The 25,139-nt window shown below is 43.4% G+C and overlaps 1 protein-coding gene and 1 long non-coding RNA gene across 2 annotated transcripts in view; one reads left to right on the forward strand and one right to left on the reverse strand.

Moving 5' to 3' along the window:
• Positions 1-945: 945 nt before the first annotated feature.
• Positions 946-5,830, forward strand: LOC148002976 (uncharacterized). The gene is made up of 2 exons (XR_015631827.1): positions 946-1,002; positions 1,918-5,830. It is a non-coding gene; the product is annotated as an uncharacterized LOC148002976 (long non-coding RNA).
• A 5,788-nt stretch (positions 5,831-11,618) lies between these two features.
• Positions 11,619-25,139, reverse strand: part of Efcab5 (EF-hand calcium binding domain 5) — a 119,931-nt gene continuing 106,410 nt past the window's right edge. Inside the window, 1 exon segment of the mRNA NM_001417684.1 lies at positions 11,619-12,669. Within this exon segment, the coding sequence (NP_001404613.1) occupies positions 12,476-12,669 (194 nt within the window). The 3' untranslated portion in view covers positions 11,619-12,475.

Genomic DNA, 25,139 nt, shown 5'->3' on the forward strand with positions numbered 1-25,139 from the left:
GAGCTGCTCAGTGTAGCTGGCTCTGGGTGACTAAAAAACGAAAAGCAATAGAACCTCAATGTGAACTGATTATTTTATTTGAACAGGGTCTTGCTATATAATCCTGACTGTCCTAGAACTCAAGATCTTCCTGCCTCAGCTTTCGGAATGCTGGAACTTGCAGGCCTCCGCTGACAACTGGAATTATTTTAACAGTGCCGTTGTTTGAGACCATCTAGCTATGTAGTCCAGAATATTCTTCTGCCTCGGCCTTTTAAATGACAGTGTGCCACTCCATTTTAAAAAACAAAACAAAACAAAACAAAAAACAAAAACCTGGCCACATTTCATCTGTGCATCCACCATTCTAAACTAGTGTTGGGGTCTGGGAATTATCACACAAACCACTGAGACACCAATCTCAGTCTAAAAGGGATTGAACATCACACCCCAAGACTGAAAGATGAGGGCCACAGACCAAACTCGGGAGCTGACTGTGACATTGAATTAAAAGCCTGTACAGCTTTTAAGCCTAAAATCTACAAACATCTGTGCCTAGTTACTCCACCAATCAAACTTAGAGATAGGCGATTTCATTATAAGCACGTCTTTTTTTTTTTGTACATTTATTCCGTTCCCATTGGTTGAGGTTTTTAACTGTGCCTAGTGTTCATGTCTTAACTTGCCAACCAGGAAGTCAGTTATCCACATACTGCCAAGTAGTCTTAGGAGCTTAAAATTCGACTCCTGCTCAAAATGGAAGTTTTACTCCAAAAGGCTTCTTATATTGGTGCAGGTGTCTTTCTTATGTTGAGGTCCATCTCAGGGGCAGCTTATAAAAGCAAAACCCTTATACATGTGCTCATGTCTGGGTCCAGGCTTATTGTGGCCAACTACACAAAGCAGTTGAGATTGATCGTGATTGGTTTTCAAGAACACCAAAGCTCACGACATCCTAGCAACAGTAGTAACAGCATATGAGAAAGATTCCTTAGTAACAGCACAAAACGGCAGGCCAGACAGGTAACAGTTACCTAGGCCTTAACGTTTTACCTAGGTCCTAACGACCAGTAGAACAGTTTAAGAGACCAATTATAAAAAGGCTGTATAATTGTTTCTCTGTTCTGCCCCCCCCCAACCCCATATATTTGGAAGTCACGTGAGCATGTGGGATGGTGATGTCCTGTTACAATAACTCTGATATCCTTAGAAATTGACCCTGAGATCTGGGTTTATGTTTCAAAGGTAGAACACTTACCTAACATACTCAAAGTTTGAACTCCTGCACTGCAAAAGAGAAAAAGAGTGACCGTATTCATTCTTATTTTTTGGCATAACCAGTTCTGTTTGGTTAATACTAATATAGTATGCCTTTTTTTCTTTTACATTTATTTACTTTATACATATGAGTACACCGTCGCCCTCTTCAGACACACCAGAAGAGGGCATCAGATCCCATTACAGATGGTTGTGAACCACCATGTGGTTGCTGGGAATTGAACTGAAAACCTGTGGAAGAGCAGTCAGTGCTCTTAGGCACTGAGCCATCTCTCCAATTCCATAGTATGCCTCTTTTTTTTCTTTATACTTTTTTTTTCTTTTTTTTTTTTTTCGGAGCTGGGGACCGAACCCAGGACCTTGCACTTGCTAGGTAAGCGCTCTACCACTGAGCTAAATCCCCAACCCCTTCTTTATACTTTTAACCTCCTTTAACATAAAGTGTGATAGGTTTATATTCACATTGGGTTTCCTGCTGATAGCATATAGCTGGGTCTTTATAAGCACTGTTTGACAATCTCATTTAAATTGGAATCTTTAAACCATTACCATTAAAGTGACTTTTGTATTTGTCAGGGTACTCTAGAGTCAAAGAACTATGGAGTGAATCAATTATTCTCTCTCTCTCTCTGTCTCTCTCACTCACTCAATGACTTGCAGGCCACAGTTCAACTAACCTAACAATCAACAGCTGTGAATGGGAAATCCAAGAATGGCTCAGTCCCGAGAGGCTGGGCATCTCAGCTGGTCTTCTATATAAGTTGGACTCCTGAAGAAGTAGGCTCGATATGCTGGCAAAGTGAGTGCAAGCAGATGAGTAGTGAACAAACCGTTTCCTGCCGTTGTCCTTATCTAGGTCCAACAGAAGATAGGCCCAGATTCAGGGTGTCCTTCAAGATCTGGATTAAAGGCTTGTGTCAATCTAGATCAAATTGGCAGAATTCTCATGTTGGTTCTCTGACCTGTGGAGTGAGGGCTATTATGGTTGGAAAGGCTAAATGGAAGCCTTTAGAGTTGCCTTTGCCAAAGAAAATAGTAAATCAAAACCAGTATCATATTCCTGGAGGAATTGCAGAAATTACTGCCACTATCAAGGACTTGAAAGATGCAGGGGCAGTGGTTCCCACCACATCTCCCTTTAACTCTTCTGTCTGGCCAGGGCAGAAGACAGATGGATCATGGAGAATGACCGTTGATTAAATCAGGCAGTAACCCCAATTGCAGCTGCTGTACCAGATGTAGCTTCATTACTTGAGCAAATTAACACATCTCCTGATACCTGATATACAGCTGTTGATCTAGCAAATGCCTTCTTCTCAGTACCTGTCCATAAGGACCACCAGAAGCAATTTGCTTTCAGTTGGCAAGGCCAGCAGTATACCTTTACAGTTTTGCCTCGAGGATATATTAACTCTCCTGCCCTGTGTCATAACTTAGTTAGAAGGGATCTTGATCATTTGCCTCTTCCACAAAATATTGCGTTGCTGTATTGATGACATTATGCTGATTGGACCAAGTGAACAGGAAGAAGCAACCACTTTGGTTGGATTCATTGGTAACACATACGTATATCAAAGAATAGGAAATAAATCCAACCAAAATTCAAGGACCATCTATCTCAGTGAAACTCTCAGGAGTCCAGTGGTGTGGGGCATGCAGAGCTATTCCTTCTAAGGTGAAAGATAAGTTATTGCTCCTGGCCCCTCCCACCAAGAAAGAAGCGTAATGTCTAGTGGGTCTATTTGGAATCTGGAGACAGCTCACTCCTTACTTGGGTGTGTTACTCAGGCCCATTTACCAAGTGACTGGGAAAGCTGCTAGCTTTGTGTGGGGCCTGGAACAGAAGGCTCTTCAACAGGTCCAGGCTGCTGTGCAGGCTGCTCTATCACTTGGACCACATGATCCAGCCGACCAGATGGTACTTGAGGTGTTGGTGGCAGAGAGAGATAATGTTTGAAGCCTTTGTCAGGCCCCTGTAGGTGAATCACAGAAGAGGCCTTTGGGATTTTGGAGCAAAGCTCTACCATCCTCTGCCGACAACTATTCTCCCTTTGAAAAACAGCTCTTGGCCTGCTATTGGGCTTTAGTGGAAACTGAACATTTGACAATAGGACACCAAGTTACCATACAACCTGAACTGCCCATCATGAGCTGGGTATTATCAGACCCACCAGGTCATAAAGTAGGACATGCACAGCAGCAATCTATTATCAAATGGATGTGGTATATACATGGTCAGAGCAGGTCCTGAAGGCACAAGTAAGTTACATGAAGAAGTTGCTCAAATGTCTATGGTCTCTCCTGTTACAAGGCCATCTGCTGCCAAGCATGTGCCTATAGCCTGTTGAGGTGTTCCCTATGATTGGCTGACTGAAGAAGAGAAGACTAGGACCTGGTTTACTGACCGCTCTGCACGTTATGTGGGCACCACCCAGAAGTGGACAGCTGCAGCATTACAACCCCTTTCCGGGACAACCCTGAGAGATACAGGTAAAGGAAAATCTTCGGGGTTGGGGATTTAGCTCAGTGGTAGAGCGCTTGCCTAGGAAGCGCAAGGCCCTGGGTTCAGTCCCCAGCTCCGAAAAAAAGAACCAAAAAAAAAAAAAAAAAAAAAAAAAAAAAGGAAAATCTTCACAGTGGGCAGAACTTCAGGCAGTACCCATGATATTACAGTCTGTTTGGAAGAAGAAATGGCCAGATGTACAATTGTTCACTGACTCATGGGCTGTAGCCAATGGATTGGCTGGATGGTCCGGGACTTGGAAAGATCCCAATTGGAAAATGGTGAGGAAAACATCTGGGGAAGAAGTGTGTGGATAGATCTCTCCAAATGGGCAAAGGATGTGAAGATATTTGTGTCCCATGTAAATGCTCACCAAAAGGTGACTTAAGCTGAGGAGGAGTTCAATAATCAAGTGGATAACATGACCCGTTCTGTAGACAGTCACCCTCTTTCCCCAGCCATCCCTGTCATTGCTCAATGGGCACATGAACAAAGTGGCCATGGTGGCTGAGATGGAGGTTATGCTTGGGCTCAACAACATGGACGTCCACTCACCAAGGCTGACCTGACTACAGCTGCTGCACAGCAGAGACCAACACTGAGCCCCAGATGTGGCACCATTCTTTGAGGTGACCAGCCAACAACCTGATGGCAGGTTGACTACATTGGATCACTTCCTCCATGGAAAGGGCAACGTTTTATTCTTACTGGGGTAGATGCTTATTCTGGTTTTGGATTTGCCTTTCCTGAATGTAATGCTTCTGCCAAAATCACCATCCGTGGACTTACAGAATGCCTCATCCATATCATGGTATTCCATGCAGTATTGCTTCAGACCAAGGAACTCATTTCACAGCCAGAGAAGTGCAACAGCGGGCCGTGATCTTGGAATCCACTGGTCTTACCATGTTCCCCATCATCCTGAAGTAGCTGGTCTGATAGAAAGATGTAATGGCCTTTTGAAGACACAGTTACAGTGCCAATTAGTTGGCAGCAGCATAGAGGGCTGGGGCAAAGTTCTTCAGAAGGCGGTATATGCTTTGAATCAGCGTCCAATATATGGTACATTTTCGTCCATAACCAGGATCCATGGGTCCAGGAAACAAGGGGTGGAAAAGGGATTAGTTCCACTCGCTATCACTCCTAGTGACCCTCTAGAAAAATTTCTGCTTCCTGTCCGCACAAGTCTAGGTTCTGCTGGCCTAGAAGTTTTGGTTCCAGAGGGGGCAGTGCTCTTACCAGGGGCCACAACAAACATTCCATTGAACTGGAAGCTCAGACTTCCCCCTGGTCATCCTGGGCTTCCAATGCCCTTAAGCCAACAGGCTAAGAAAGGAATAACTGTGTTAGGATGGGTGATAGGTCCAGATTACCATGGGGAAATTGGATTGCTTCTCCACAATGAAGGTAAGAAAGATTATGTCTGGAGTGCAGGAGATCCCTTAGGCCATCTCTTGGTACTACCATGTCTGTGATTAAAGTCAATGGGAAACTACAACAGCCTAATCCAAGCAGGATGACAAAGGACACAGACCCATCAGGAATGGAGGTATGGGCCACTCCTCCAGGAAAAGAGCCAAGACCTGCTGAGGTGACTGTAGAGGGTGGAGGGAATACAGAATGGGCAGTAGAGGAAGGGAGTTACAGATACCAGCTGAGGCCACGTGACCAGTTGCAGAAACGAGGATTATGAAGTGATAGGAATGCTTCTGTTTTATTTTGTTAAGGACACATTTCTCTTCCAATTTCTTTAACATCAATTGGCAGCTTGACCTTACAGGGCCCCTTCTGCATTTGCCCCCTGACAGTGGGATTGCAGGTGTGCAATACCGTGATTTTAAACAAAAGATTTTAAAGTTTTTCTCCTTTTAAATAAATATTGGGAGGTGAAGAGAAGGCAGAGAACCAGGGTTCAATTCTTACCACTCATACAGTGCCTCATAACTCAGTTCCAGGGGATCTAGCACTTTCTTCTGGCTTCCCAACAGCTCCAGGCGGCACAGAAGTGGTATACATCCATACATGCAGGTAAAACACCCCTGCACATAAAATAAATCTTAAAAGAATGTATTTCCCAGTTCTGATGATGTCTTCATATCTTTGTGTGGATATTGATTACTACTTAATATGACACCTCTTACCCACCCCCCCCTTTCTCTCACATAAAAGACAGGATCTTACTGTAATTTCTGACTGACTTGAAACTTTCAGAGATCTGCTCGCATCTGCCTCCATAGTACCACCACACCAAGATAAATTCTTTTTATTTTTTTGAAAGCAGCTGTACTAAAGGCAAAGTGCTTGTCTAGCAAGCGTGAAAAGCTGAATCTAATCCCCAGAACCCGTGTTTAAAAAACAAAAGCCAGATAGGTGCTTCCAATGCTAGCATGGGGAGAGACGGTAACGGATCTGACCAGGTAGGCTTAGCCTATCTAACCGGTGAGTTCCAAGGGAGAGACAGAGACAGAGAGAGGCAGAGAGAAAGAAGATGGTACCTAATGAAGGTTGTCCTCTGGCTTCCACAACACGTACATGCAACCCTCTACTACATACAAATACAGAAAAGCAACTGCACTGACATGTAATTCACATGAAGTTTATCGTTGAAAACACACGACTCAGGAGTCAGAATTTTACTTCCAGTACATGTCAGTCATGACCCTGTGAATCTCTTCCTTCCCCCTGCAAGTCCTCTGACCCCAGGAAGCCACTAATCTACTTCCTATCTTTATGGATTTGAAATATCAGGTTTTGCTTCTTATATTCTGAAACTCAATTATTAGATATATAAATATTTTAAGAACGGCATGTGCTCTTAATTAGTTGACCCCATCTTTATTATGAAGTAACCTCCTTTATCAAAAAAAAGTGCTTGCTCTGAAATCTTCATGCGATCCAGCTATTCTAGTTTTCTTTTGACATTAACTCCAGAAATATTGAAAAGACATACAAGCATGAAACATAATTGCACACTCTATATAACGGATGTATAGTCATGGTTATGTATATGAATATCCATCTGTTATAACTCAAGTGATGACCTCATATAGATGGAAGAATGGAAAGTATTCATGTGTGCGTGTGCACGCACACACACACACGCACACACACACACACACACACACACACACACACACACACACTTGAAGCCTTGGGAAGAAGCTACATTTTTGTATATTATCCTTAGACTGTCTCAACCCTCCAGCTCCCAAATAATGACATAGAGATTTTTTATTATTTATGAAAGCTTAGGCCTTGAAGCCTAGCTTGTTACCAACCAGCATGTATAACTTAATTAACCGCGTCTGTGCTTGTCCACGGTTACCACCTCCCCCTCAGTGCTGGTAGGTTCTACTTCCTCTATGCCTGCCTGGTGAATCCCTCAACTCTCAGTTCTTCCCCACAGTTCCTGTCTCTGTCCGGAAGTCCCTCCTATCCTCTCCTGCCTAGCAATTGGCTGTCAGCTTTTTATTAAAGCCAATCAGAAAATGCCTTAGATAGGTGAGAAGGACAAAGTGTACAAAAAGACTATCCCAACATGACATATTGGGAGGTTAGTGGATATTGCTCAAATTGGGAGCATAAAGAATGTATCTACCCATCCTTGTTATTTAGCAATGTAGAGATAAATATGAAAATTATGGCTGACATGCAGAGACTGGCAAACTGCCCTGCAGTTAGAGAGTGAATATGTTAGGAACTTGTGTGTGGTCTCTGGAAGATATTCAGCACTGACCTCATGGTGTGAATAGAAGGTAGCCATAGACAAGTTAGTCAAGTTTCCAAGCAGACTTCTTATTTTGAGTAAGAGAGTCTCCTTTATGCAGTCAGGGTTGGCCTAGAATTTACTGGTTTCCTGCCTGAGCCTCCTAATTCTGGGATTACAAGTGTGTGCCGCCATGCTGGGCTTCCAAAGTATAGTTTACCATAGTAGACACCTGGCTAGGTTTGGCTCCTGGGCTGTTTGCCAACTCCCAAGGCTAAAAGAATTGGAAGATGACTCTGAAATAAAGAAGATAGTCGAGTGAGGTGGGGCTAAGGACTTTCTGATCTCAGCCTCTTCAACAAACAGGATGTGTTATTTTGCTTAACATAAAGAAGGGTCAAGGCCATCTACTTCTTGCTGAAAAGATCAAGTGGGAATTGGTCACACAAGACTGTCCAGTGGGGTCCCAGATGAAAAGTCTTCTAAATTGGTGTTGTTCAGGAACCTCCCATTGCCTTTGGGGCACAGTAGCAAACAGTCCTTGGTTTCCATGAGCTAGAATCTTGGCTTCTCAGATACAGTGTTGAAAGGGGGTCTTTGCTCAGTCGGTGGTATGCAGTAATGGTGCTAATTGCTACAGGACTCAAGGACACAGAGAAGCCACTGAGTCTTTAGAACCCACTTGGAACTGAGCACAAGACAGTTGTGAGGACAGCAGCACCCAGCCCAGTGGATTATCTGTTTGCTCTTTTGACACGAGCGTTACCTATGTCTCTGTGATTACTTGCAGCCTCTGCTCCCAGCTTCTTAGTTACCTTTAACCTCTCTACAGCTTCTGCTGACCCACAGAAGCCTACAGCAGCAGCTCTGCGAACACCCGCTGGCGAGGTTCAGGAATCACCACACAAACCATACAAATACAGACCTCAGTTAAGCAAGAAGACTTTATTGAACGCATACCCCGTCGGGACCACAAAAAAGGACTCGGGGTCTGATTGTGGTACCAGTCTGTTATCAGGGCAGGCTCAGAAGTTCAGAAGGCAAGGGTGGAGACAGCACTACATTTTGGCTAACTAGACAAAGTATTATCAGCCTCACTTTAAGCTGATGGATCAATCGTGAGTGAGGTAAGAGGGGTGGTGCACGAGTGGTGGACAGGGGAGTTTCAGAACATTGAGATAACAGAAACTGTATATTACAGCCACAGGGTTACAACCTTTCAGGAGAATTTCTCAGTGTCAGCTACGGTTCATTACTTCTGGGAAGTGGAGTCTGAGAACCTGAACTTAATTTCTCCTTATGAGCAAAATGGAGACTGAATACAAAATGGCTACAGCTGTGTGAAAAGGAGCTGGGCCTCAACACCCACCATCACATTTTCCCCTTTCTAAACACTTAATATCATGTAAGGACATGTTCCATTTGCTATGTCTCAATTTTATTTGTCTGCTTCGGGTACATTTTGGGGGGGGGGGGGATGAGGTCTCTCTGTGATAGCCCAGGCTGGCAGCCCTCCTGCTTGAGCCTCCTCAGTGCTGAAATTACAGGGCCGCAGCACCACACTCAGCTGAGGTCTTTTTCTTTTTTCTTTTTTTAATTTATTTTGTCAATGGGCTCAGCTGTGAGGACCTTTTGCAAGCAAATGTGCTGATCTGATAAAATGGCGGCCCTGAAGTTCCTATGGAGAACATTGAGCTTTGGGTCCTCCTGCTTTCATTAAAGCAGTTTTTTTTGTTTGTTTGTTTGTTTTTTGTTTTTTGTTTTTCTTTTTTCTTTTTTTCGGAGCTGGGGACCTAACCCAGGGCCTTGCGCTTGCTAGGCAAGTGCTCTACCGCTGAGCTAAATCCCCAACCCCCGTCCTCCTGCTTTCAATCCCCAAGTGCTGGTATTGGAGTTGTGGGCCACCACATCTGATTTCATGTTGTGCTGGGGGTCAATCCCAGGGCTTTGTGCTTGTTCATCAACTACACGACCCGCTGAGCTGCATCCTCAAGGCCAAACATATTTTTTTTGGTTAGGATCTCATCTTGCCCAGAGTGGTCTTGAACTCACAATTCCTCCTGCCCTTGCCTCTAGGTCCTGGGATTAGAGGTGTGTGGTACCACAGGATTATCAGGGGAGAGATCTTCTGAGTTAGTGGGTTAAGGATGTTTAGAGAAATTCAGAGAAGCTGGCTGCTCTGTCGTATTTAGACTATCAGGACATAAGGGATGAGAGGTCAGTCACAAAAGATCTTACATTCTGTATGATTTCTCTTACATTTGCCAGATAGGCAAATTCATAAGGAAAGCCAGTCAGGCTACATGTGGTGGCACATGCCTTTAATCCCAGCACTCAGGAGGTAGAGGATAGCAGATCTTTCTGAGTTCAAGGCTAGCCTGGTCTACATAGTTCCAGGCCAGCCAGAGGCTACACAGCAGGATCCTATTTCAAAATAAAATAAAGCAGACTGGTGGCTACCTAAGGCAAGAGTAGGGGTGGGGGAGGGGGGTGCCAGACACCTTTAATCCCAGCATGTGGGAGATAGAGGCAGGTAGATCTATGTGAGTTTGAGGCCATCCTAGTCTACATAGTGGGTTCCAGGACAGTCAGAGCTACATAGTGAGACCCCCATCTCAAAAACAAACAAACAACAACAACAACAACAAAAACCCAAATAAATAAATAAAAGTGTGTGTTGGGGGGGCGGGGGAGTAAGACTGAACTGATGATGGATATGGGGGTTCCTGTTGGGTCAGAAATGGCTACAAAGGTAGTGCAGTCCTGTGAACCTGCTAGAAACTGTTAGATGAGATGGATGTGTGTGTGTGTGTGTGTGTGTGTGTGTGTGTGTATCTGAGACAGGGTTTCTGTTCCCAGCTCTCACAGTGACCAGTGACCTTTAGCACCAGGTCCAAGGGATCTGATGTCCTCTTCTGGCTTCCACTGGCATCACCCCCACAGTGAGCTCACGCAGAGACACACAGGCATGCGCATTGCAGTGCTCCCCTCCCCCAAGGTGTAAATGTGAGGCTTTTACGCTTTTAGCGGATCCAGCTGAGAGGCTTCCTTGCTGGGATTTCGTTAGTGAACTGCTCGGCCTGCAAGGTGACACCTCACTCATTCTCATTGAGAAAGTGCAAATGGTACCAGAATCGCCTACTTTGCTGGGAGAATCGAGGGAGCTAGTATGCAGACATGCTTCTAACAGGTTAAATGCCGCAAGCAGGGTGGGGCTGTAGCTCAGGCGGTAGAGCGCTCACCTAACATGCACCTAACTCTGGGCTCAATCCCCAGCAAGGCACAGACCAGGTAGGGTCACAGGGTGTGTCTGTAACCTCCGCATTCAGGAAGTAGGGGCAGAAGATTCAGGAGGTCAAGGTCAGCTATCTTCTAAGTTCTAGGCAACCTGTACTACCTGCAACCCGATCTCAAAAACAATAGAGCATGGTGGTGCGCGCCTTTAATCCGAGCACCCTGGAGGCAGAGGCAGGCGGGTCTCTCTGGGACTTTGAGGCCAGCATGCTCTAGTTAGCAAGTGTCAGGCCAGCTTACAAAGAGAGACTCTGTCTCAATCTTTTCAATGATAAAATAAAGTTTGGGGGGGTGGAGACACGACTGGCTGCTCACCCAGAGGAGAATACTTTAATTCCCAGCACTGACATGGCCCGCACATGTGGTTGTGACTGGCTGTCTGGGGCACTTACTTTTCACATGATGCACGAACACACTTTCAGGGAAACACTCATACACATAGAAAAGAGAACTCAAATGTTAAAAAGGAAAACTCATGAAAATATAATCTATTATCACTAAGCCACAGTAAATTAATTCCCATAACCACAATATAAACAGCCTCTCTGGCTCTCCTCACCCCAGCTGCCTTTACCATCATCGGTATTCACAAGTTTGCTCTGGAGCCGTCCGGATGTACGGCTATCAGTCTAATATCTTCACGAACGCTGTTGCTAGGATCGTTGCTGCAGATGCCTGAAAACGCTTCCCTCCCAATACGAAGTGGCCAAGAGTGGAAACACTGGTCACGAGTTCATCCGAGACAAGATAGCTGGTAATAACACTGGCATCTTATCAGGACAGGGTACAGGCTGCCAATCTCCACTTATAAGACACTTGGGACACATCACGATCTGTCACCTAATAAAGAAAGTAAGGTTTAATTTCCCAATTTTTATTAAAAACGGGGTTTGTCATCTTTGTCCGATATTTTCTTACAGAGATGAAATCTTACAACACAGCAGTGAAGTTCGCTGTAATAACAGCTTTGGGTAAATATAAATTCTTCTGTGGTTATAAACTCGATAAGTTTTTGTTAATAAAAATGGATGTTTTCTTTATCCCGTGAGCCATGGACAAACATTTCCTGATCATTGAAGCGATGTTTGTGGCAGGGTACATAATTATACTCACAGCCCTCAGGGTGCTGAGGCAGGGATATCGGGGGTTCAAAGCCAGCCTGGGCTACATGTCCAGTTCCAGGGTAGCCTCAGAAATATACAGAGATTCTGTTTCTAACAAACAAGCAGAAATAGAAAAGTGACTTTTAAATTGTTAAGGAAAGAAGAGACGGAGAAGAGATGGAGTTTTTGGATAATCTTTGACCAAAAAAAATCTAAAAAAAGTTACAAGTCCATTTCTTCAAATCTTTATTGTTTGGTACTCTTTTGATGTAAAAGCTGCCATTTCTGCCTGCCCGGACCCTCAGCACTATTTATTCTGTTGTTTAAATGAATGGAAAGCAACTTCCCAAACAGCCAGCACCGTCTCCAATTACATAGAAAGCTCCAACTAGAATACATTCTATTCTGTATTCTGATACGCTCGGTTCCGGTCATCGTTAGTGCACATTCTTCAGATAGCATTTCTCCCTTAGGTAGCACTCATGGCTTTGGAGAGTACTGGGCTGAATTTCGGGGAGCAGAATATGTCTAAAGGGCATTCTTTACAGTTGGAAATAGTTCATAGTTAACAGCATTGGACACCATCTACATGTCCTGATATGGTACCAATCCTTACAGTTTCTCTCGAAATGATCTCTCCGAGGACATTGCATAAATAGTGGTAGTGCTCTTCTTGGGCAATGGAGGTACAATAAAACTATCCTGTTGGGTATTTAGCTCTATCAGAGTTAAGCAAATGCTTATCCAGTGGTACAGGAGTTCAATGACAATGTTCTTGAATTTCCAGACTTGAGTTCGAGAATGATCTGCATCAAGAAAAGGAAAAGTTAGTATAGATAATATAGTACTTGAATTATGAAGAAATAAATTTACATATGACTAAGGTTCATTAGCTATGTTGTGAATCAAAATCATAGCAGTATCTTGTTTACATATTTAATTCTAAAAGGTAGGTGGAATTTGATATTCTTATATAAGGGAATAATAGATAGCAGTTAACACTGAAAAAAGGTATATACATACATATACACATATACACATGTAGAATCTTATATGTATTTGGGTATGATTCTTAAAGGTTCAAAAATCTGTAAGCTCCATGATTTCATAAAGATAGAGTGAAAGGAAGCCAGGTGGTGGTGGCCCCTGCCTTTAGTCCCAGCACCCGGAAGGCAGGGGCAAACAAATCTCTGAGTTCAAGGCCAGCCTGGTCTACAGGGCAAGTTCCAGGATGGCCAGAGCTACACAGAGGAAACCCTATATCAAAAAACAAAAAGATAGGGCTGGAGAGGTGGCTCAGCAATTAAAAGCACTGACTGTTCTCCCAGAGGTCCTGAGTTCAATTCCCAGCAACCACATGGTGGCTCACAACCATCTGTAATGAGATCCGATGCCCTCTTCTGGTGTGTCTGAAGACAGCGACAGTGTACTCACACACATAAAATAAATATTTTTTAAAAAGACAAACAAAAAGAGGTACAGTAAAAGTAATGAATCAGGCACGAAGGCGATAAGCCCCAAATTCATGATCACATTAGGAGGAAAGAAGATGGGGTCAGAGATGTGGAAAATCTTAACTACTACTATTATAGTTTATATCTTAACAAAACAAAATATCAGACTTGGATGGGCATGGCGATTCCCCTGTAATCCCAGCTCTTTGGCAGGCCGAAGCAAGACGTTTGTGAGTTTGATGCTAGTCTGAGCTAGATAACAGCTTTGAACCAGCCTCAGCAACTCAGGGAGACCCTGTTTCAAACCAAAATTTGAAAAGGGCTGGAGATGTAGCCAAGTGGTAGAGCACCTGCTTTGCACATAGGAAATCCTAGGTCGCTTCCCAGCATTACAAAACACAGTAAAATGGACCTAATGAAAATAAGGCATGTTGAGGTTAGGTATAAAATATTATTTCACAGTGAATACACTGTGCTTATTGTTTATACCATGATATTTGAAATATTCTTTAGTTGAAAGTTGTTTCAAGATATGTAGTTACTGCCCACAATTGAAAACCGTTGGCTGCCATTCCTATAGATTCCCCGGAGCCAACAACTAATATTTAATGGACTGGCCCAATAGAAGGAGTACCTTAGAGTTGAATAGGTCTGGGTTCTAATTTTGGCTCAATCTCAACTAAATTTTATGACCTTAAACAGATCATTTACTTGCTCTGAGCCTGTCTATCTTTTTGTAAAATAGGAACAGTACTTCAGGATTACTATGAGAGCAAACAAGAAAACATGCAGGAACATCTCTCTTCCCTCCCAGCACAGACTGACTTATTCATCACGGTGCTCTTAGTCTAACTTAGTGTTGACCCGGATCTGCTGATTTAAACAAACCATTATGCATACCATAAAACTCAGTGAGAGTTCTCTTCACTAAGAGAAGCATAACCATAATCTCAACCATCTACTAGAATTTTAAAAAAGAACACTTTTATTATGTTTTATTTACTGATGGGCGTGTGTGTGTGTGTGTGTGTGTGTGTGTGTGTGTGTGTGTGTGTGCATGCCATAGCATGTGTGTGCAGACCAGAGGACAAACTTGGAGTTCTCTCCCTCCAGGGATCAAACTTGGTTTGTAAGGCTTGGCGACAGGAACCTTTATTTGTTGAGCATCACATAGATCCCTGGACATATTTTAATTCCTGTCCCCTACCAATACAAGGAGCAAATTTCCCTAAACTGGGCTTGGCTTTAGCATGGTTTCGAAGGCTCCTCTGTGAGCTAAGGTGTAGCACATAGCAGAAAAGGCACATGCAGTAAAAAAAATTTACATCTTCATTTTTATTTGAAGCTGACTTTAAAACATGGGTACAATTAATTTTCTAACATTCTTTTTATATACACACACACACACACACAGAGAGAGAGAGAGAGAGAGAGAGAGAGAGAGAGAGAGAGAGAGAAAGAGAGAGAGAAGCACTGTTTTTTCTCATTCAATTGTAAGTGTTCAATAAATGTTGAATTGAAACAACATTAAATTAAGGAATAATTTAATTTCTTTATTTCTAGTCCTAAAAGTTTTTCCAGATTACAGCTCAATAATATTAGTGACAATTATGAATAAAAACAAGAACAGATGCTAGTCATGAGAACACATTAGAATATCTGATTCATCTCACTTTATGGGTAATTCTAGACCAATAAAAATACCTACTTAAAACACAGAGGGCACGTTTGTCACCATTGATCCCTCTTTGTGCTAATTAGCTTCCTGGAAATTTTACAAAGAAATATTACAGATTTCCAAAGATTATTCTAATTACCTTGATGTTCCTGTGTTATACATCTAAATTAAATAAACGCACAGTTCACCCCAGGATACTCCTAGTACCCGTCCCAACTAATTTTCTGAGATAAAACAGCTCCCCACAGATTGTTCTTTGTGTCCCAAATCCTCAAAGAGTGCTCCGTTCCATCAATGGCTGTCGGTGATCTTGGCTGAACATCCCAGTATGGAGACCTTATCTATAACCATTATTACACCAGTCGCCCTCTCCTTGGTGATTGAACGACAGGAGGGTGGAGAGAAGGGTCCTGTTGCTTACTTCCTGCTTTATTGTTACCAGGGATAAAAGCTCTGAACCGTCCGGGAGGTGGTTCCCGTTTCCCTTTCCTTTCCAGAGACCAATGTATTTACAGGGGCTTCTAATGAGCCCTCAAAGGAAGCCTCGTGCAACTACGGGACCATTACTGTTGGCTGCTACTGCCCTCTTGCGGTAGACAGGTGACTGATCTTCATAGACTGGCAGACAGTCCACACCCATCCTCCAGCAATTCTCTAGAGTCTACTTTTCTTTCTTCCTTCCACGACTCTATGAAATTATGACCATTTTGATTTGCCTTAACAATGCTTATAGACATTTTTAGGTACATTTAAGCTCTAAGGATTACAGAGTAAGCCACTGAATAACGTTCAGGGATGTATTCAGTAAGCTTTTAATAGGGTATTTTTAAGTCCCACTTTAATCAAACCTTTAATTACTCAGGGAATTCATCATGCTGGAACTATCGGACTATAAAAAGCATGTTTTTAAATTAAACCTCAATTTGTAGATCTCTGCTTTGACACTGGATTAATTAAGCTAAATCCTCTGGGAAGCATAGACAATTAATAAAAACAGGCAAAGCAAAAAGACTGAAGTATTTAACTTCGAATTCAAAGCCGAATGCTTCCTTCGATTGCCAGCTAACCATGGTCAGCAGTGTCTCTTGAATGCTTTTCTTCCCTGTGCGTTGTGTTAGCTTTAATTCTCTATTTCTATTGCCAGACACCCCTACGTCGTTTTAAAACGCAGTTCGTTAGCTTTACTGCTGCACACAGTAGGCTAGCTGAAGGTCAGCCCAGAGACGCACACCTGGGCGGAGATGTGTGCATAAATTCCAGCGAGGATTTTACATAGGCAGGGGAACTCTGTGGGGATAGCTGGGGTCTTTTTTTTTCTTTTTTTCTTTTTTTTATTAACTTGAGTATTTCTTATATACATTTCAAGTGTTATTCCCTTTCCCGGTTTCCGGGCAAACATCCCCCTCCCCCCTCCCCTTCCTTATGGGTGTTCCCCTCCCAACCCTCCCCCCATTGCCGCCCTCCCCCCATAGTCTAGTTCACTGGGGGTTCAGTCTTACCAGGACCCAGGGCTTCCCCTTCCACTGGTGCTCTTACTAGGATATTCATTGCTACCTATGGGGTCAGAGTCCAGGGTCAGTCCATGAATAGTATTTAGGTAGTGGCTTAGTCCCTGGAAGCTCTGGTTGCTTGACATTGTTGTACTTTTGGGGTCTCGAGCCCCTTCAAGCTCTTCCAGTTCTTTCTCTGATTCCTTCAACGGGGGACCTATTCTCAGTTCAGTGGTTTGCTGCTGGCATTCGCCTCTGTATTTGCTGTATTCTGGCTGTGTCTCTCAGGAGCGATCTACATCCGGCTCCTGTTGGTCTGCACTTCTTTGCTTCATCCATCTTGTCTAATTGGGTGGCTGTATATGTATGGGCCACATGTGGGGCAGGCTCCGAATGGGTGTTCCTTCAGTCTCTGTTTTAATCTTTGCCTCTCCCTTCCCTGCCAAGGGTATTCTTTTTCCTCATTTAAAGAAGGAGTGAAGCATTCACATTTTGATCATCCGTCTTGAGTTTCGTTTGTTCTAGGGATCTAGGGTAATTCAAGCATTTGGGCTAAAAGCCACTTATCAATAAGTGCATACCATGTATGTCTTTCTGTGATTGGGTTAGCTCACTCAGGATGATATTTTCCAGTTCCAACCATTTGCCTACGAATTTCATAAACTTGTTGTTTTTGATAGCTGAGTAATATTCCATTGTGTAGATGTACCACATTTTCTGTATCCATTCCTCTGTTGAAGGGCATCTGGGTTCTTTCCATTTTCTGGCTATTATAAATAAGGCTGCGATGAACATAGTGGAGCACGTGTCTCTTTTATATGTTGAGGCATCTTTTGGGTATATGCCCAAGAGAGGTATAGCTGGATCCTCAGGCAGTTCAATGTCCAATTTTCTGAGGAACCTCCAGACTGATTTCCAGAATGGTTTTACCAGTCTGCAATCCCACCAACAATGGAGGAGTGTTCCTCTTTCTCCACATCCTCGCCAGCATCTGCTGTCACCTGAGTTTTTGATCTTAGCCATTCTCACTGGTGTGAGGTGAAATCTCAGGGTTGTTTTGATTTGCATTTCCCTTATGACTAAAGATGTTGAACATTTCTTTAGGTGTTTCTCAGCCATTAGGCATTCCTCAGCTGTGAATTCTTTGTTTAGCTCTGAACCCCATTTTTTAATAGGGTTATTTGTTTCCCTGCGGTCTAACTTCTTGAGTTCTTTGTATACTTTGGATATAAGGCCTCTATCTGTTGTAGGATTGGTAAAGATCTTTTCCCAATCTGTTGGTTGCCGTTTTGTCCTAACCACCGTGTCCTTTGCCTTACAGAAGCTTTGCAGTTTTATGAGATCCCATTTGTCGATTCTTGATCTTAGAGCATAAGCCATTGGTGTTTTGTTCAGGAAATTTTTTCCAGTGCCCATGTGTTCCAGATGCTTCCCTAGTTTTTCTTCTATTAGTTTGAGTGTGTCTGGTTTGATGTGGAGGTCCTTGATCCACTTGGACTTAAGCTTTGTACAGGGTGATAAGCATGGATCGATCTGCATTCTTCTACATGTTGACCTCCAGTTGAACCAGCACCATTTGCTGAAAATGCTATCTTTTTTCCATTGGATGGTTTTGGCTCCTTTGTCAAAAATCAAGTGACCATAGGTGTGTGGGTTCATTTCTGGGTCTTCAATTCTATTCCATTGGTCTATCTGTCTGTCTCTGTACCAATACCATGCAGTTTTTATCACTATTGCTCTGTAATACTGCTTGAGTTCAGGGATAGTGATTCCCCCTGAAGTCCTTTTATTGTTGAGGATAGCTTTAGCTATCCTGGGTTTTTTGTTATTCCAGATGAATTTGCAAATTGTTCTGTCTAACTCTTTGAAGAATTGGATTGGTATTTTGATGGGGATTGCATTGAATCTGTAGATTGCTTTTGGTAAAATGGCCATTTTTACTATATTAATCCTGCCAATCCATGAGCATGGGAGATCTTTCCATCTTCTGAGGTCTTCTTCAATTTCTTTCCTCAGTGTCTTGAAGTTCTTATTGTACAGATCTTTTACTTGCTTGGTTAAAGTCACACCGAGGTACTTTATATTATTTGGGTCTATTATGAAGGGTGTCGTTTCTCTAATTTCTTTCTCGGCTTGTTTCTCTTTTGTATAGAGGAAGGCAACTGATTTATTTGAGTTAATTTTATACCCAGCCACTTTGCTGAAGTTGTTTATCAGCTTTAGTAGTTCTCTGGTGGAACTTTTGGGATCACTTAAATATACTATCATGTCATCTGCAAATAGTGATATTTTGACCTCTTCTTTTCCGATCTGTATCCCCTTGATCTCCTTTTGTTGTCTGATTGCTCTGGCTAGAACTTCAAGAACTATATTGAATAAGTAGGGAGAGAGTGGGCAGCCTTGTCTAGTCCCTGATTTTAGTGGGATTGCTTCAAGTTTCTCTCCATTTAGTTTAATGTTAGCAACTGGTTTGCTGTATATGGCTTTTACTATGTTCAGGTATGGGCCTTGAATTCCTATTCTTTCCAGGACTTTTATCATGAAGGGGTGTTGAATTTTGTCAAATGCTTTCTCAGCATCTAATGAAATGATCATGTGGTTCTGTTCTTTCAGTTTGTTTATATAATGGATCACGTTGATGGTTTTCCATATATTAAACCATCCCTGCATGCCTGGGATGAAGCCTACTTGATCATGGTGGATGATTGTTTTGATGTGCTCTTGGATTCGGTTTGCCAGAATTTTATTGAGTATTTTTGCGTCGATATTCATAAGGGAAATTGGTCTGAAGTTCTCTTTCTTTGTTGTGTCTTTGTGTGGTTTAGGTATAAGAGTAATTGTAGCTTCGTAGAAGGAATTCGGTAGGGCTCCATCTGTTTCAATTTTGTGGAGTAGTTTGGATAATATTGGTATGAGGTCTTCTATGAAGGTTTGATAGAATTCTGCACTAAACCCGTCTGGACCTGGGCTCTTTTTGGTTGGGAGACCTTTAATGACTGCTTCTATTTCCTTAGGAGTTATGGGGTTGTTTAACTGGTTTATCTGTTCCTGATTTAACTTCGATACCTGGTATCTGTCTAGGAAATTGTCCATTTCCTGAAGATTTTCAAGTTTTGTTGAATATAGGTTTTTATAGTAAGATCTGATGATTTTTTGAATTTCCTCTGAATCTGTTGTTATGTCTCCCTTTTCATTTCTGATTTTGTTAATTTGGACGCACTCTCTGTGTCCTCTCGTTAGTCTGGCTAAGGGTTTATCTATCTTGTTGATTTTCTCAAAGAACCAACTTTTGGTTCTGTTGATTCTTTCTATGGTCCTTTTTGTTTCTACTTGGTTGATTTCAGCTCTGAGTTTGATTATTTCCTGCCTTCTACTCCTCCTGGGTGTATTTGCTTCTTTTTGTTCTAGAGCTTTTAGGTGTGCTGTCAAGCTGCTGACATATGCTCTTTCCTGTTTCTTTCTGCAGGCACTCAGCGCTATGAGTTTTCCTCTTAGCACAGCTTTCATTGTGTCCCATAAGTTTGGGTATGTTGTACCTTCATTTTCATTAAATTCTAAAAAGTTTTTAATTTCTTTCTTTATTTCTTCCTTGACCAGGTTATCATTGAGTAGAGCATTGTTCAATTTCCACGTATATGTGGGCATTCTTCCCTTATTGTTATTGAAGACCAGTTTTAGGCCGTGGTGGTCCGATAGCACGCATGGGATTATTTCTATCTTTCTGTACCTGTTGAGGCCCGTTTTTTGACCAATTATATGGTCAATTTTGGAGAAAGTACCATGAGCAGCTGAGAAGAAGGTATATCCTTTTGCTTTAGGATAGAATGTTCTATAAATATCCGTTAAGTCCATTTGTCTCATGACTTCACTTAGTCTGTCGACATCACTGTTTAATTTCTGTTTCCATGATCTGTCCATTGATGAGAGTGGGGTGTTGAAATCTCCCACTATTATTGTGTGAGGTGCAATGTGTGTTTTGAGCTTTAGTAAGGTTTCTTTTACGTATGTAGGTGCCCTTGTATTTGGGGCATAGATATTTAGGATTGAGAGTTCATCTTGGTGGATTTTTCCTTTGATGACTATGAAGTGTCCTTCCTTATCTTTTTTGATGACTTTTAGTTGGAAATTGATTTTGATAGCTGGGGTCTTAATGTGCTCCTGTTGATTCGAATGTCATCTCAAAGGCACTGTCTTAGACACCTCCCAGGCCTATCCGGAAAGGATCGGTGTTGAACAAGGACAGAAACTCATTGTTTTGAGTTATTTCAGCCGAGTTGAAAGTCTGTCCCAGGATGAATCCTGAGTTCTCGACGCACACAGCTCCACTCCCATTGTGAGCACGACTGCGCATGATCTGGACTTTCCACAACTTAGCCATAAAGCTAAAGTGTGAGTTTTGGGCCGTGTAACTTAGCTTTACAGAATTATGGTTTGGTGGAGTCACCTCTTGTCTTTTGGTGGCTGTCAAACCTGCTGCTATGCCCCCTTGGCAGTAGGACTGTCTCCACTCCTCTTCTCCCTTTGCAAATCACCTATTGGCCAACAAATCTCAATTTTAGATCCTGACCTAGAGCTTTCTGCAAAATCCCTGATTTCTTTTCCTAGCTACTTATTCAGTTCTCTGTGCAGATATTCAGTAGACACCTCGACCTCATTTTGTAAAGTGTAAACTCTTCAAAAAACTTTTTATTTGTGTGTGCGTGCATGTGTGTGCCACGCACATGCCTGTGTCTGTGCGCATGTGGGTGCCCACAGAGGCCAGAAGAGGGCATTGGATCCCTTGGAACAGGAGTTACAGGTGGTTGTGAGCCACCATGTGGGTGCTGGGAACTGAACTCTAGTCCTCTTCAAGAGCAGCCAATGCTCTCAGCAAGCAAGAGCAGCCGAGCTGTCTTTCTAGCCTCCGCATGTGACCTCTTCATCTTCCCCCACCAGAGCCCCCACCCTACAGCGTCCTCCAATTTCACTAATGGCTTCTCCATTCCTCCAAACCATAGCGTCAACCTTGGCTCTTGTTTCATTCTCATTTCACACCCACGCTGTGGAATTGCATTCTGGTTCTCACCAAAATCTGTACTATATACCCTGCAGGCACTTCTCACTGTCTGGGTTGGCGCCACTCCCACCCGAATTCCTGCAGCAGCCCCGGTGACTGGTCTCTGACTCTCCCCTCCCAGCCCAACCCTCCCCACCTCAAAGCCTTTTCTAACAGCGGCAGAGTGATCCCCTTGTTTTCTCCTTCCCCCCTCTTGTCCTTTTTTTCTTCTTTCAACAGGATCTAACTATACAGTCCCAGGTAGCCTGGAACTCACTATGTAGACCAGGCTGGCCTTGAACTCGCAGAGATCTGCTTCCCAAGTGCTGGAATTAAAAGTGGGCATCGCCCTGCCCAGTTCCTTATATTTCCTGATTTTATTTTTTAGGTGGAGTCTCGCCATGTAACTCAGGTTGACTTTTGAACTCATAGCCTTCTTCTGCCTTAGCCTTTGAGCACTAGGAGCAGGGGCCATGATTCTTCAGTGATTCTTCAGTGATTCTTCCAGAGCATCAGCCATGTCATGAACGTCTCATAGTATATTATGATGGTGTGAGGCTCTGATTGATTCGGCCCGCTGCCCCACCCATCACCCCTGACCTCATCTTCTATATGTCTCAAATTCTCTTGCTCTGTTCCTGTCACAGCGTGTGTGTGTGTGTGTGTGTGTGTGTGTGTGTGTGTGTGTGTGGGCATAGTCCTTTGCCACTGGGCTACATTCTTACCCCGTCTTGTTTATCCTTTGCTTTCCTCTGGACTCTAAGGTTTGTGGGGTTTTGTTTTTGCTTAGATAAGTTCTCACTGTAGCTCAGAGGGAGTTGGTTCTCCTGATAGCAGGCAAGAGCCACCATGGACTTGTGAGCTTCTTGAGATCAGGGACCTTGGTCAGCTTTATTCTCTGTTGTTCCTCCAAGACAGAGCCTGGCACATAGTCAGCATTCCTTTAAAGTGGATGAGCAAAGGGTGAAGGAACAGCAGTGGTTACAGGATCCTTAAGTCGGCCATGGAGGCCTACATCTACGTATCCCAGAAGCCTCCCAGGGTTCAGAAAGGTGTCTAGTTGCATTTAGGAAAGAGAGTCCTATGTCTCATCCTCACACTATAGCACTGGGTGACTTCCTCTCTCACTTCTAGGAACATCTCGGGAGTTTTGGGAGTGCAGCTTATATGGGGCTGAGAGTGCAGCTCCCCGATGAAAATGGCAGGACGCTTGGGAGGTATTCTAAATATGGAAGCCCTGTAGACTTCCTTTGTCATCAGGTCCTAGAATTTGGGAAGCGAGGCTTTTCCTCTCCAGACAGAGTAAGGAAAGAATCTTGCCATCCAGGAAGCTGGCAGTCCAAGATAAAGAACTTGGAGAAGCACAGATACAACAGATACAGGAAGTTGATTCACTCTTAAACACAGATCATCAAACGGAGATGCAGGGATTCAAACACCAAAGGAGAAAGAGAGGCGAAACCCGAGGGTAGAGAACACTTCAAGGCCCAATAATCAGGGCCCTGGGAGACCCAAGATGAAATGTGGACGGCAGGCAGAAGAAGGTAAGTACTTAGAGGACAGAGGTGCAGGGGCTCTCAGAGGGCAAACGTGCTTGCACCTCCCCAGTCCACAGGTTAGCAGATAAGACAGAGAACGGATCAGAAAGTAAAGCAAAGCGGCAAAAAGGTGGGAAACGGGAGAGAAACTAGGACATCTGTTTACCTATTTGCAGACACCGGGAATCAAGCCTAGAGCTTCATGCAAGCCAGGTCTACTACTTAGCTGTACTCTACTCACTAAACACAGAATTTTGAAGATTGAGTCTAGGAGAAGCAATGTCTGAATAAAGAATCACAATAGGAGAGGAGGGGGTCATCATCAGCCTTCAGGTCACCCATGCTGGATAAATGACCAGCCTGCAGCTGGCTGAGCAAGGAAAAGGTTTGTGAAGGAAAAGATGCCCCCTTCCAAGCAGACGCAGCTCCGGGCTAAGGCAATAGATTGGTGAGTGGAATCCAGGTTGGGTGTTTAGCTCCCAGTGGGGCACCTTTGTGCAGCACACAACTTGCTATAGCAGCAACCTGGATGCTATGTGGGTATCTAGGAGGTGGGGACCTGGGCTTCACAATGGAAAAGACCCAGCAAGAACCCAGACCCGTGGGTGGGAATAGCCACATCAAGGATTATCATGAAATCTCACAACTCTGGGGATAAAGGAGTGACTCTATAGCTTCCAAGGAGAAGCAAACATTTACAAACTCAGAAACAAGGAAGGCTTCCAACATCTCAATAGCAACCTTGGAGCTTCGAAGGCCATAGAGACATTCCCACAAAAGTTAAGCAGAGAGCCGCCATGCACCTAGTAACTCCACCCCTAGGATCTGTGCCCAAGAGAACAGAATACACATCTGCATAAAAAACAAAACAAACAAACACACCATCACCACCACCAAGAAAGCAACTGTAAACAAAACGTTCCTGGCAATACAATCCCAAGAGTCAGAAACAAAAATCCCAGAGGCTCATGGGTAAGTGAGTTATAGCACATCCATGTATAGATAATCCAGGAACAAACAACTGACACACACTGAAATGGACATGAACCCTGCAAGCACCAGGATAAGCGAACCAAACGCCACTGATTGCATAACCCCATTTATATCAAAAGTCTAGACGGGCAAATCCGAGCAGACAGAAAGCAGATTCGCAGTTGCTGGGGAACAGAGTGAGAAAAGAGAGGGAGCGAGCGCTAATGGGCTGCAGCTTACTTTGGAAAATGTCATAAAATCAGATAGCACCAGTGATTGGTGTATTATCCAAAACGAGTAGCTCAGAACTCGGAAGTGTGTGTGATGTGATTTATGTTTCTCTTGCTTTCTCTCCAGACAGGATATCACATGTTCCAGGCTGGCTTGAACTTCCGAGGATGACCTCCGCTTAAGACCTCTCTGCCTCTACCTCCCAAGTGCTGGCATTGCAGGTCCCGGTCTCCATGTCTCCTTTCTGTGGGATCGGGGATTGATCCTGCAACTTTGCGTATGTGAGGCAAGGACTCTAACAAAATGACCTACACCCCAGGCTTGGTATCTCATTTAAAAAAAATGAGATATTTCATTAAAAAAAAAAAAAAGACAATGAATGGGTCAAGGTGTCTCTGGTTAAAGAGTTTCCCCCAACCTGGCGACTTTTAGAGAGGACTAAAACCAGAACCTCCTGAGTCTTCAACTCCTAAATGTCTTCAAAATTATTTTCCCCAGAAATCAAGTACAAGGGTTAAATGAAAACATTTTCAGACCTAAAATACCTGGAAAAGCATTATTTCTCAGAAAACCCCTACTGGAGGAGGGCTCAGAGGTCAAGGGCTTGCTTAGCTAAGTGTGGGACCATTGGTCCTAGACCCAGCACTTAAGAAAGAAAGAGGGGTTGGGGATTTAGCTCAGTGGTAGAGCGCTTGCCTAGCAAGCGCAAGGCCCTGGGTTTGGTCCCCAGCTCCGAAAAAAGAAAAGAAAAAAAAAGAAAGAAAGAAAGAAAGAAAGAAAGAAAGAAAGAAAGAAAGAGAGGAAGAAAGAAAGAAAGAGAGGAAGAAAGAAAGAAAAGAAAAGAAAAAGACAGGAGAAAGGAAAATGCTGTTGGGTAA

This window comes from Rattus norvegicus, chromosome 10 (assembly GCF_021556685.1).
Source record: "Rattus norvegicus strain SHRSP/BbbUtx chromosome 10, alternate assembly SHRSP_T2T, whole genome shotgun sequence".
NCBI classification, from domain to species: domain Eukaryota; kingdom Metazoa; phylum Chordata; class Mammalia; order Rodentia; family Muridae; genus Rattus; species Rattus norvegicus.